This window comes from Prionailurus bengalensis, chromosome B4, assembly GCF_016509475.1.
Source record: "Prionailurus bengalensis isolate Pbe53 chromosome B4, Fcat_Pben_1.1_paternal_pri, whole genome shotgun sequence".
In the NCBI taxonomy this organism is placed as follows: domain Eukaryota; kingdom Metazoa; phylum Chordata; class Mammalia; order Carnivora; family Felidae; genus Prionailurus; species Prionailurus bengalensis.
The window spans coordinates 68,337,551-68,350,833 of NC_057358.1; the positions used below are offsets into that span (position 1 = coordinate 68,337,551).

The following is a 13,283-nucleotide window of genomic DNA, read 5'->3' on the forward strand; positions in this document are numbered from 1 at the left end:
GGGTTGGCCAAACTCTATTTTTAATAAGGCTCCAGATGGTTGTAATAAAGTGGTCTCTAACTGGTATTCGGGAATTATTGTTCCAGGGTATCCATGGAAAATAGTTTGCAAGTAATCCTGTTTTGTTTATCCAATGTATTTTGGGGATAATTTATTTTAGAAATATGTTTCATAAGAGAGAAAGGTCCTCTTTTCCTCCAGTGTGTCCTATGCAAACCAAATAGAAGTCAATCAGGGGACAATTGAAAAATGATATTAATGTTTTTCCAGAAGCCACAGAAGGCCAGGAGTGGTATGGGAATGGAGGAGAACAGCCCAGGTGGGGAGAAGAACTAAGGCCTTGAGTTTTTCCCTCACCCTCATCATCATTTTAGCACAACTGGACTTAAACCCTAAGTCCCACTAAGTAAGATGGTTTAGCTTCAAAAGCTCTACAGTTAATCACAGAACTACTCAATCTGACTGTATATCAGCAGTAAAGAAAAAACAAAAACCAAATATGATGAAACATTCCCCAACTAGAGCACTACTATAAAATTTAAGATAACTTTACAAGAGGTTATAATACCATTCTTGGTATTATGATGTTTAAATTTGTTTAGAGAAGATTTTATTGAAAGCTTTTTTTTCCTACCAATAGAGCATATATAAACTCAATTTAAAACAATATTGTATCAGAGAAGGAGGTAGCTTCAGAATTAACCTTTTAAAACAGATGGGTGTGTAGTATAGCCAAAGGGATTTAGAACTCAAACAAATATAAATTTCTTAATATTAAAAAAAAAACTTTATAGTTTAAAACTATTCTTAGTTACAAAAAAAGAACCAGTTATTAAACTTCAAATGTTTTTAGACCTCTTAATAAAACTCTGAACTAAGAGAATTGATAAAAATGTCCTCGTTGTTATAATAAATGTTTTACTTCTTAGGTGCCATAAAAATGTATTTCAGGTCAGCCTCATCAAGCAAGCTTTGGCACACATGAAGAGCCCTGTATGAATGTTCTTTAATGAAAGACACTTCTGAAAAACCTAAGCTCTTCAGCTAAGAGTGTCCTTTAGAGGGAAAGGTTTTCCAGGATTTATTCAGCAGCACTTATGGGAATATTTATGCAGATTGCCAAACCTAAATTCTCTTTCATGAGTGTACTTTTGGACAACATTAAAAAATGGACCATAAAATTAGGTCACAAAGGCAAGAAATTAGGCTTTGACGTCCGTGTTTTACCACTTTCCATGGTATTTCTGTTGTATTATAAATATTCTTGGCATCGCTACCAATTATTAGGAAGACCTTCCTGACACCCAGATGAACATAATGTTTGGCACTAAAGTTGCCAAAACAGAAAATGCAATGAAGACCATATTTTTCAGATGCCCCAGCTTTTTGTTGTTGTTGTTTTACATCTTAAATACCATGTTAAACAAAATTTCTTAGTGTAAGTCTGAGATTTAAACACAAAAGAAAAAAGACTTTCACTATCTGAAACTTTTGTTTCCTTTTGTTTTGGTCAAATTCTCAAACCCTGACATATGCTATATAAATTTGGAAATGTTTGAAAAAAAAAGGGTAGCTGAAATTCATTTTTATTTAGATGACGTGTGTGTGTGTGTGTGTGTGTGTGTGTGTGTGTGTGTGTGTGTGAAGCTTTCCGCTTTATTCCTAAAGCAGAGTACAGTTGCAGAATGGAAATGGATATGTTAGATGTCATTTTTATTTGATGTAATTCATTGAAGTTTTTATTACTTGGCCTAATGACATGGTTACCAGATTCTTTCTTAAGGAGATCATTTTGGCTGATGACTAACCCGCTTTTAAAACCTGCATTGAATAAGTTAAGATAACATAGCCAAATAAATAACCTGATGGAAACTGTCAATATACATTTTATCTGAATAATATTGCTATATTTTATTTTATTTTATTTTATTTTATTTTATTTTATTTTATTTTATTTTATTTTTAACATTTTTATTTATTTTTGAGAGAGAGAGAGATAGATCACGAGCGGGGAAGGAGCAGAGAGAGAGAGACAGAGACAGAGACAGAATCCAAAGCAGGATCCAGGCTGTGAGCTGTCAGCACAGAGCCTGACGTGGGGCTTGCACTCATGAACTTCGAGATCATGGCCTAAGCCAAAGTCAGATGCTTAACTGATTGAGCCACCCAGGCGCCTCAATATTGTAATATTTTAAATCAATGGTTGGCTAGTGGTCTTTTCTACAGGAAATGCTCAGCTCTTTTATATTAGCAGAGTTCATATCCAGAGCATATCCAGGCAAAATTGGTTTTGATGCATTTACTCAGATATTGTTGTTTCAGGTTAGTTAGTACTCTTTCCTTAAAAAATATGGAATACATAAACATTTTATTTAAGATCAAAAGGTTTTATTGGTTCTGTTATTGTCAAATCATGCATTAATTACATCTTGTTTGCTCTTCACAGTAACTACATGAAATCTCTGCAGTTATGTTCAAATTTGAATATACAATTTTAAATTTAATATTAATCCTAGAAGTCATTTAGATAATTCCTATGCCTTCATTTTGTAAATTTGGACTCTAAGAGAGATTTGTCCTGTATTACCATCTGCTTAGTGATAAGCAGTCCAGTTTTGTCATCGTATTAGAGCTTCTTCCAGAGAATACAAATAAATAAAGTCTATAGTTAATTTCTAAAACCTCTGTAGCTAATACTTTAAAGCTTTCTATAGTTAATTTGGTGTAGTATCAGAACGATGACCAAGTCCATTCTAGAATTGCTGCTACTAAGTAGTAAAAGTTAGAGATTACAGCTTCTGCTCTTTTCTCTTTCCTTCCCATTGTGTGGCATATGCTAATAAATAGCAGTTAAGGGTTTAACACATTGTGGAAAAAGATAAAACCAAAGACAGTCACTAAAAGAGATTAAACTATTAATTCCTGGGTTATTTGGAATTCTACTTGTATGGCTAACCTAGAGTCCTTGGCTGTGAGTAAAAGCAAAAGGAAACAAAGTCTGCTGTCATGTTAAGATTTGTGGAACTTCTGGTATTAAATCACAATTTAGATTTTTGTGGTATCTGGCATAAATATTCCAATTGTGTTTAAGAAATCCTATATTCAAATTATTATCCAATATGAGACTATGGATTTGTATTCAAAACTATTAAGACATGGCATGCTTAAATGAATTTCAAAGGCCTTTGAAATTAATCAATTTAGTCTCTATAAAATTTGGAAGAACAGACAGAAAAATTTCCTGTAGTATGTGTACCAAGTTAGGCATACCAATACGCACACAACTTACCACCCCTGCCACCATACGCACTTATATGAAGACATCCAGAAAGAGATACACTTATAAAGGCAGAAAGATGTGTCCAGATAATCATAATCAAACCAAAGAGAAGAGTTGAGGTAGTTTTTCAAGTATTTGGGTCAGAAAAACACACATTTACCTCAGATACTTGGATAATTGCCTCTACTTTCCACTTGTGTTGTCCAAGAAAGTTTGCCACAGAGGCAGACTAAAGATTCCATCTCATCAGCCCTCACAGGACTGAGACAGGAAAATGGCCCTTGCTGCCCACACTGGCTGGAACAATGACTGACTGGGCGCCATCCTGAGGCATCCTGAGCCCACTTGGCACTAAACCACAGTGATACATCTATTAATAGTGAAAGCCTGCCCAGAAATTAAGCATTCTTCTTTCCATTGAGATCAACAGATTCAAAAGCTGCTAGGGGGCAGATCTCCATAACTGTTACATACTAATACTGAAACAATGAGCTGGAATGTGTATCTGTTTTGAATAAATACAGAATTTAGAGAGTAGCTTGATTGCTTCAAAGTTAGAACTCAGTAGTAGTTCTATTTTTTAAAGCTATTTTTTAAAGCTCTAGTAAAAATAAAAACTCTTCCAATACTACTGAAGTTATAAAGTACACCAATGATTTGAAACTGTATTCGTCAGTGTAAGTTCAATGTAAATTGATATAAATTCAAGGTAACTTTCAAATATATCAACACGTTTTGTAATTCATTCAGAATGAGTCGTACGATTTTATGCTTTAAGATGGGTCTTGAAATTGATCTAGTGTAACACCTCATTTTACAAATTCAAAAATTAAAACATAATTATGTAAGAACCATAAGCTGGTACACAACACTGTAGTACATACACGGATGAAGATTTGGGTTACTTATCTTTTTCCTCAATGGAATACAATGAGAGACGTTTTCATGGAGGGTTTCTTCTCCTCTTCATTAATTAATTGTTCCTGACCCTCTTCGTCTCATAATCAAACTGGTCAGCTTTTGGCAAACTGAAACTTACTCTTTGCTACACAGTCTGTCTGTGTCCACGGATCCCTTAACAAATAATCAGCAAACTCACTTCTCCTCACTCTGATTCCAGGAGAGAAAGGAGGAAAGCTTTACAGAGCTTAATAGCCATGGTACACTTTTACATGCTCCACTGCAGTGCTGTATAGTAGGCTTTATACAGCTGGTGTATTTACCAGTGGTGCCAAATTTATGTGACAATTATGCCAGTTATGTCAAATTCTAACAACAGTTCAGACAGAGATAGTTAAAAGTCTTTATGAGCATAAATAAGCGACAGTTCATATTTTGAAAATAATTTCAATGTATGTTGGAAGAATATTATGTTTACAACTCCAATCTTCAGGCCATGAAAAACATTATATTATGAATATAAAATTAAAATAAAGATATATAATTATATAATTTAATGTATAATATAGAAGATAGAGTATCAAAGTCATATGGTATTAAAATACATATTACTTACCATATATCACGTATTTCCTATATAAAGATACATAATATTAATTAAAGGCTTATTACTTAACAGGCACTGTTTGAAGTGATGGATACTATTGTTATCCCCAATTTACACATAAAAAAATTGAGTCCCAATGAGGCTTAAGGTCATACAAGCTACTAAGCAGAACGAGATTTGAATCCAAGCAGCCTGACTACAGATGTAACATCTAGCTCATGGCTGGAACACAATATAACCAAACACTAATCCAGATATATTCAATGAGATAAAATAATAAATTTGGGAAATATAAAAAGTAGGCCTCTTTCTTTATTGGTAGGAACTTTTTATTCCATAGAAAGTCACTGATGCCGATTTTGCAATTTTATTTTTGCCCACGATAATTTATAGCTGACCTAATAACAGGGGAAATTATAGTAGTTAAAAATATGTGCATATATATATATATATATATATATATATATATATATATAACAACTCAGCATCATGCAATTATAATAGCAAAAACAATAACTATAGGAGGTAGCTTTAAAGCTTGATTTTAAAATGTGCTCTTTAGCTTTAAAATTGATTCATTCAAGGGGCACCTGGGTGGCTCAGTCTGTTAAGCCTCTGACTTCAGCTCAGGTCATGATCTTGAGGTCTGAGTTCGAACCCCGAGTCAACTCTGTGCTGACAGCTCAGAGCCTGGACCCCGCTTGAGATTCTGTGTGTGTCTCCTTATCTCTCTGCCCCTCTCCCACTCACGCTCTGTCTGTCTCTCACTCTGAAAAATAAATCAACATTAATTTTTTTAAATAAATAACATTCACCTATTCAAATATTTAAATGTTTTACTTTATAATGGATATGTCTATAGGACTCTCATATAAATTTTATCATATCATCTTTTTGTTGTATCTTAAAATTGCTGTGAGGTAGTAGTGTAATAACTGGTAATCCCATTTCATAAGCAGAGAGAATTGAAAAAAGGAAAAGGAATAATCTTCAGCTCTCACCTTATAAAGCCAGAATGTGGCCAGATACCAGTGCTCTAAATTTACTATTTAACTTATTTTACTTCACTTAATGCTTAACTTCACAACATATAAAAGCCAGATCATATCATTCTTATTTTACATCTGTTTCACTGTTGGCATGTGGTTTATTTTATCAAGTTAATTAAATTGTCTACCCAAACCACTCTGAAGTATTGATGATCATTAAAAGTTAGGTTAGAGAGGAAAGTAAAATCTTGATATCATCAAATTAATTAAGATATACTCAAAGAGAAAGGAAGAAATGTGAAAAGTATTCTGTAACTGACTGTAGACTCTCTCTTGATATCCTACACACCCAACTGTGGATTTGAACTATGATGCAACCATGTTTCGCATCCTCTCCACTTCCTCCTTAAAGGTAACTACAGGATCCCATACTTGACAGAATACCCCATGTGTTATCTAAATTTGACTTAGGACCTATCATTACATCAGCACAGCAGTGACTTCTGTCTTTCCTCTGCTACTGCACTTTCCCGTTATACTATGTGACTGCCCAGTACACTTACCAGTCAATGCCCATTCTGGCATAAATCCCAAGGCTTTTTTTTCCCTAAAAAGTAAAACACTATTTTAATTTCTAATTGTCCAATATTAGCCATCAGTAATGGTCACTCTATGGACACGAGAGGAGGTGAGGAAGCTGGCTGTGGTTTCTGTGAATTTCCCAGGGCAGCGAGAGTGCCAACTCCTTTGAAAGTGCGTTGGGATGATGCACATAAGCTAAGAGTTAGCATGTTGCAGGGACAACCTTGAATCCACTTCATTTTAGAAAAGAAATAATACACAGACATGTGAGTAGCAAGTAACTCGTGACATGCCAAGATGTAGTGATCCCTTGTATGAGTGTCCCTGAATAGTCGAGGCTCTGTCACACTGAAGAATATACCTGTAAACTTCAGCTCCTTCCCGTCTTACTGGCTGTCAACACCAGAGCTTGAGCAACTCCACGTGTTCCTGAGAATCTCTCCAGGAGCAACGGACCATTACTGACAGTAATATGTCAAATCTGTCTGATGTCACCATCTGATATGTTCTTGTGTAAGCTGGTAGCTAAGGTGCCTAAAACAAGGAAATGGAACTCTATTGTACGGCAGTTTAGGGAGACTTGCTGTGTGACTGTGCAGAGTCCCCTCTTACCAGACTTAAAACCTCAGGGTTCAGAGAAGCAAACTCTGCTAATCTAGCAAAATCTACCAAAACTTTATTTAAAGGCCATGGAGTGAGGGGAGTGGTGTTTGCACAGAATATATCCAAAATTAATACTTCCAGTTCTCATTTAAAAGATGTAGAAATCTCATGTGTTTAAAATGACAAGTGAATTTGGCGTCCTTTGTTACCATTTATCATAAGGACAAAATTTGCAATAAGCAGTCAGCAAAAGCGAGTTTTTAGATATTATTTCTCATAGTTAAATAGTTACCACCAGAGAGATAATAGTGTGGTAAAGTGGTCTAATTCTAATAATCAAATTATACTTAGTTATGGGTAAGGGAAAGAGGTGGCTGGTCATCCTATAAATTACATGATTTTCTCTAATACTATAGTTAATATATGCATACAATCATTAAAAGTTCTACATGATGTGAGGCATCTGCATGGCTCAGTCAGTTGAGCACCCAACTCTTGGTTTCAGCTCAGGTAGTGATCTCATAGTTTGTGAATTTGAGCCCTGCATCAGGCTCTGCATTGGCAGTGCGGAGCCTGCTTGGGATTCTCTCCCCTCTCTCTCTGCCCCTACCCCACTTGCACTCTCTCTCAGTCTCACTCTCTCAAAATAAATAAATAAACTTTAAAAATTAAAAGAAAAAGATATATATGGTGCACTTTAAAAGGTATGACATTTGGCATGAAGCAAATGTACCTTAGAAAGCTACTCCCACTACTGATTCAGCTGTGGTCTTAGGCTAGTCAGTTAATCACTCTAAGTCTCAGATTCCATATTTATGAAAGAGAATAATAATAGTTACAGTTCACACAATGACCATGGTGATATTTTATAAACATCTTCCTTTATTTCTTCCCTCTTTGCTATTAATGCATAATGTAGACATAAAAAATAAATACCGTATACCTCAAGACACAAGTTCCCATGACATCCAGTCCCAAACACTGATTAACTTTTTAGAATCATTGCTAAGTTCACCCTCAGTATTTTTTTCTTAGTTGTAAGCCTTCAAGCACATGTTTTAGTAAGTAGACTTGCACTTCTGGAATGAAATTACAAAGGTTCTAGGAGTTTTTGTTTGTTTATTTGCTAACGTGGGGGAACGGATCCAGGTACAGCTCTTGTTCTCTAGAAAGTCAGTCACTATTACAGGGGGAGAGAGGTTTGATTGGGCCAAAGCTTGTCACTTTAGCCTTCTCTCTTGGACTCCCATCTCCAGTGTCTAGGAGAAGATGTTTTCCTTTGCTCATTAGTCCAACTTACCCATCAAGGACTCATGGCAAATACCCAAAGCACATGGCTTCCTGCCCCTAACCGGGCATCCACACTGTCCCTTCAGCCTTGATCTTTCCTCTTGCAGGTAAAAACAGAAAAGATGGAGAGAAAAACATGGTGGATCCTTTTCTCCCCGTCTGTGCCAGCCTGCCTCCAACCTGGTGATCGTTGACACTCACCATTTGTGTGAAAGCCTTTTTTTCTTTCTTTCTTTCTTTTTTAACATATTATTCTAGATTATACTAATTTACTCAATTTTGTAGCTTCTGCAGTTTTCCCTCCCATCTAGATCTTAGAGGATTTTTCCCCCTTTGAAACTTCTAAACATACTTTTGAGCAGGAAGATATTTAAAAATATAATTATAGCTTCACTAATATGAAAAATGGCTAGTGAACTAACCTAGTACGTCTTATAATGGCCAAGTGAAATTTTTGTGTTTTCATGTCCTGTTTTTCATTGAAATTACATATCTCAGAAATTAGTTCATTATCTGAAAAAAATTATGAAGAACTGGTGAATTATAATACAGGAGTATTGCCACTGAATGGACTGTTTGATTTAGCCAAGCAGGTAATGAACAGTGTTGTTGTCAAATTCACGAAGGTGTCATATTAATTAGGATGCATTCTAAGGAGCATTACTCCATTGGTCTTTTGTATCCTGATGCCATATATATATTCTTTGGCAAGAATGGATGAAAAGCAGCAATAAACAACTCAAGACTGTCCATGGCTCTGTAGGGTTTTTGGAACAATTCCTGGGATTGGGAAGTGAAAATGGACAGCATGCAGAGAAAATTGTTGTCTCAGTAGCAAGGTTTATGTGAAGATACCAAGCCGTTAACAGCATGGATGTGTATTTAATTTTATTAACTCCTATCATCAACCTTCTTGGATCTTTAATTTGGGCAGGAAATTTGAGACTGTGACTGGAAGGACTTGAGCAGAAGTGAAAGATTAAAATGAAGTATATATAATTCTTTCTGGAACTGCTTAAATTTCATTGTTTCAAAATACTTTAATTTTTCCCCTTTGGTCAAAAAGACATGCTTAAAATTCTTGTCTCTTTACCAGAAATAATTTTGCTCTTAAACAGGTTTATATTTAGGTATAAGGTATTATATAAACTTCTCGTTTAGTAGCTCAGGCAACCCCATCTGTTGTTGGAAGAACTCTCAGGAAAGTTTTGAGGGATATGGATATGACTCTTAAATATATATGTAGTGTTCTTTTTTAAATAACTCATTAGTCATCATAAAGGAATAAAAATCTCTGGCTCAAGATGTTGTTAATTTCCATCTTTTTAATTTTTTAAAAAAATTCCAGTCTCAATTATTGTCACAGATGGAACTATCTTAGAATTTAGAATAGAGATCCAGATCAATTGCCATTTTAATAAGATATTTAGAATTTTTCTGAAACTCTCATGTACCTGTAAATATCGTCATGAATCATCATTGTGGGCATCTTCTTTCATAGACCGTAATTGAAAGTATACCACCAAGACCAGATGGGGATATAGTTGTTGGTTTTTAAAAAAAAAATTAATGTTTATTTATTTTTGAGAGAGAGACAGAGTGTGAGCAGGGGAGGGGTAGAGAGAGAGGGAGACACAGAATCTGAGCTGTCAGCATAGAACCTGATGCGGGGCTCAAACTCACGGGCCATGAGATCATGACCTGAGCTGAAGTCAGACACTTAACCGACTGAGCCACCCAGATGCCCCTAGATGGGGATATAGCTTTAAAAAAGAAAGAATAAAAATTTGAAAGAAAATCACATGACAACGAATGTGCTTTTCCTGTTTCTGGGAAAGGGAGAATATTCTTGTTTAAATAAACTGCATTGATAATAAGTAGAGGTTATAAAGATTCGTTGCTTTCCTGTTAGATTTATTCTCATTACGAATGGATCTAAGTTCACTTCTCTCAGTGTTAGAGGTTAAAAAACTACCATGCTCCTATTAAATGGTAGGGATGTTTAATATTCACCTTCACCTTAGTAGAGCTTTAAACATTGACAAGACCCCATGACATTGAACTGTGTTTCAGAACATTATGTAGAACCATTGTCTTAACTAATTTTGAGAACAGAAATAGGCCTACAATAATAAAAGGACTTTAGCTGACACATACTGGTAAAAAAAGAGGTCGCCCCTCCTAATATAACTGATGTCCTTTCAGTAATGTGATTTTTTTCAAGATTATTTTATTTTAAAAGGAAAGATAATTTGTTCTGAGAAGTTTTTGTTTCCTTAACATTCAAACTTTTCATTAAAAATTGCTATTTTAGTAAAAAATAAACAAAGAATCACAGAGTTTTGCATGTGGTGTTTGCTTTAATTACTTAACGGGAATTACAGGTAGAGAGTAATGCTAGATGTGTTTCACGCTTGTAGCAGCTCTGGAACGTGAAGGTTTATATTAAATGTGTGTGCCATGTGGAAGGGAGTCCCAAAAGGACCAAAAGTTTAGGGTCCGGTTGTTTAGAAAGTCGGTGTTTAAGAAGAAGAATGTCCATTAGTAATCAGTACTGCCTAAATGTCAGCACAAACTCAAGCAATGCACAGGGTGGAGTCATGGCTGCTGTGCACCCTGTTTAATTCTGGAGGGTCCCAATTTCAAGTCTTCTATCCCATTTGACTCATCTGAAAATGTGTCTCAATTATTGATGGAGACATTTTAAAATATTTTTTTCCTGGCCATTTTTTCTCAAGTGTCTAAACTCCTTTTCATAGAATGTTACTACTTTCCCAAAGAAGAAATGGCCAAATTGATAAACAGTTGTGTTCTTGCTCATTTTTTCCTCTGATTACCTATGACCAAGAATTGAGTGGAAAGCACATTTATATTTCGCTCATACATAGGTATTTTTACCTAAAGACACTGGCAAAATTAAAGAAAGATTAACAGATGGATTTATGTGATCAAGAAAAACTGGGGATATATTGAGTATGAATTTATAGACAGCTGATGTGTTTATCTTCATTTATCTGAGTTAACAGATCAAGCAAAGATTTAAAAAGTTATGGTCATTGTATAACAGTTTTGGTCATTTTTTCTAAAATATACACTTGTGCCCAAGATATTCATATTGTCCCCAACAAGAGAGGTCTCCAAAGAAAGCTCAATACCATTTTTTGAATTTGATTCTGATAATGCAATAATTTAAATCATCATGCTATAGTTATTGGAAAGTTGGTTTCATGGCAAATTGGCTGTGTTTACATCCTAGCTTTGTCATTTGCTAGCTGTATGACTATGATCGTTTAATCTATCCATGTCTCTGTTTCCTCATCTGTAAAGTAGCAAAAATGATAGCACCTACATCATTGATGATGAGATTTACCAGTGACTTCAATATAATAAGGGCCCAGTAAAATATATTATTTTTATTAAAATAAAAATATAAAACTTTTATTCACTAACATTTTATGTCATATAAATTTTATGTAGTTATGAGTTCATACTTGTTAAAAAATACATTATATTATTTAAAAAAAACACAGAGAAATCCAAGAAAACAACACGGTAAACCTGTCAGTATTCAGGTAGCTTTTTGGAGGGCTTTTGCAGATAGGCACCTTCGGGCTGCAGGATCTAAATTTCAAATGGGCCTTTTCTCATTTTGTGTGAGTTATGCCAGGACACCCAGTCTCTTGTCCCAATCTGTACTCTGTTACAAACTATCTGGGTGACTCTGGCAATAACCTTTCTAGACTTCTGGATCCTTTGGTAAATATACAGATATTCACTTACATGCATTCTAAAATGTATGTGATCCATATTACATACTGAAATATTTTTGTTATTTGCCTGCAGTCAATGATTTCATAGTTAAGACATTGAGAACCTGGAGAGATTTAGGGGTAGGGAGTATCAATGTGGCAAATGACACTGCATTGAACCACAGATGATAGAGGACCATTCTGGATATTTCCCACAGTCCTTCACTGGTTGAAAAAAAAAAAAAGAACAAACTTCAGTAATTGTAGATTCCTTTTGCCTGACTTTGAAGAACCCACAATGTTGAAACATAGCACTAGCAAGGACCTTGACAGACCACTAATTATCCCCTATAGGTGAGATTTTTTATGGAGCGTTCTCAGGCAGCAATCTCTGCGAGGGATATTTAAAGGCAGAGGAAAAGAATATGAGTGAAAAACCAGGATAGTAAGACAGAGGGTAGTGCAAATAGAGAAGGAATTACATAGTGGCAGCCTCTACCTGAAGAAGTACAGAAAGGTAGGTCCAAGAAAAATAGTGATAGAGCACCATGATTTTGAATAGGAGATAGAGAGTATTGACACTGAAGTTTGCACTGGAAATTTTATCCTAGGAGAATTTGGTCAGTCTTCATAAAAACTAAAAACAAAAAGCGTCCTTTAAAAAGCTTTTTAGGGGCGCCTGGGTGGCGCAGTCGGTTAAGCGTCCGACTTCAGCCAGGTCACAATCTCGCGGTCCGTGGGTTCGAGCCCCGCGTCTGGCTCTGGGCTGATGGGTCAGAGCCTGGAGCCTGTTTCCGATTCTGTGTCTCCCTCTCTCTCTGCCCCTCCCCCGTTCATGCTCTGTCTCTCTCTGTCCCAAAAATAAATTAAAAAATGTTGGAAAAAAAAATAAAATAAAAATTAAAAGCTTTTTATCTCCTCCCCCAGATCTTTTTTTATTTTTCTCCTTACTCCTCTCTTTCCAGATTCCTAAGTATTTAATGGTAGTGAGAAGAATCAAAAGAAAGTTTTGCCAGGGTTAGTCAGGGAAATATCCCAGTTCCTCCACACACACTTCCCCCTCCTCCTGCCATCCTGATCTGTAATGATTAAAAACAAAAGAATGGGGGTGCTTGGATGGCTCAATTGGTTAAGCATCCAACTCTTGATGTAGGGTTAGGTCATTGGGATCCTCTGTCCCTCTCTCTCTGACCCCTCTCCCACTCAAAGTAAATGAACAAACATCTAAAAATTTTTAAAAAATTTAAAAAAGAAAGAAAATGGAAGACTAAAATTATTTCTCA

General features: G+C 35.5%; 1 protein-coding gene across 4 annotated transcripts in view; it reads left to right on the top strand.

Moving 5' to 3' along the window:
• The window catches only part of CNTN1 (contactin 1), a 365,959-nt gene that overhangs the window by 261,408 nt on the left and 91,268 nt on the right, over positions 1–13,283 (top strand). Inside the window, exon 18 of one of the 4 annotated variants that reach the window (XM_043563338.1) lies at positions 8,359–9,554. The exons of the other annotated variants lie outside the window; for them this stretch is intronic. Within the exon in view, the coding sequence (XP_043419273.1) occupies positions 8,359–8,438 (80 nt within the window). The 3' untranslated portion in view covers positions 8,439–9,554. Of the gene's footprint in view, positions 1–8,358; positions 9,555–13,283 lie in introns of those variants that run through there. 4 annotated transcript variants of the gene reach the window in all.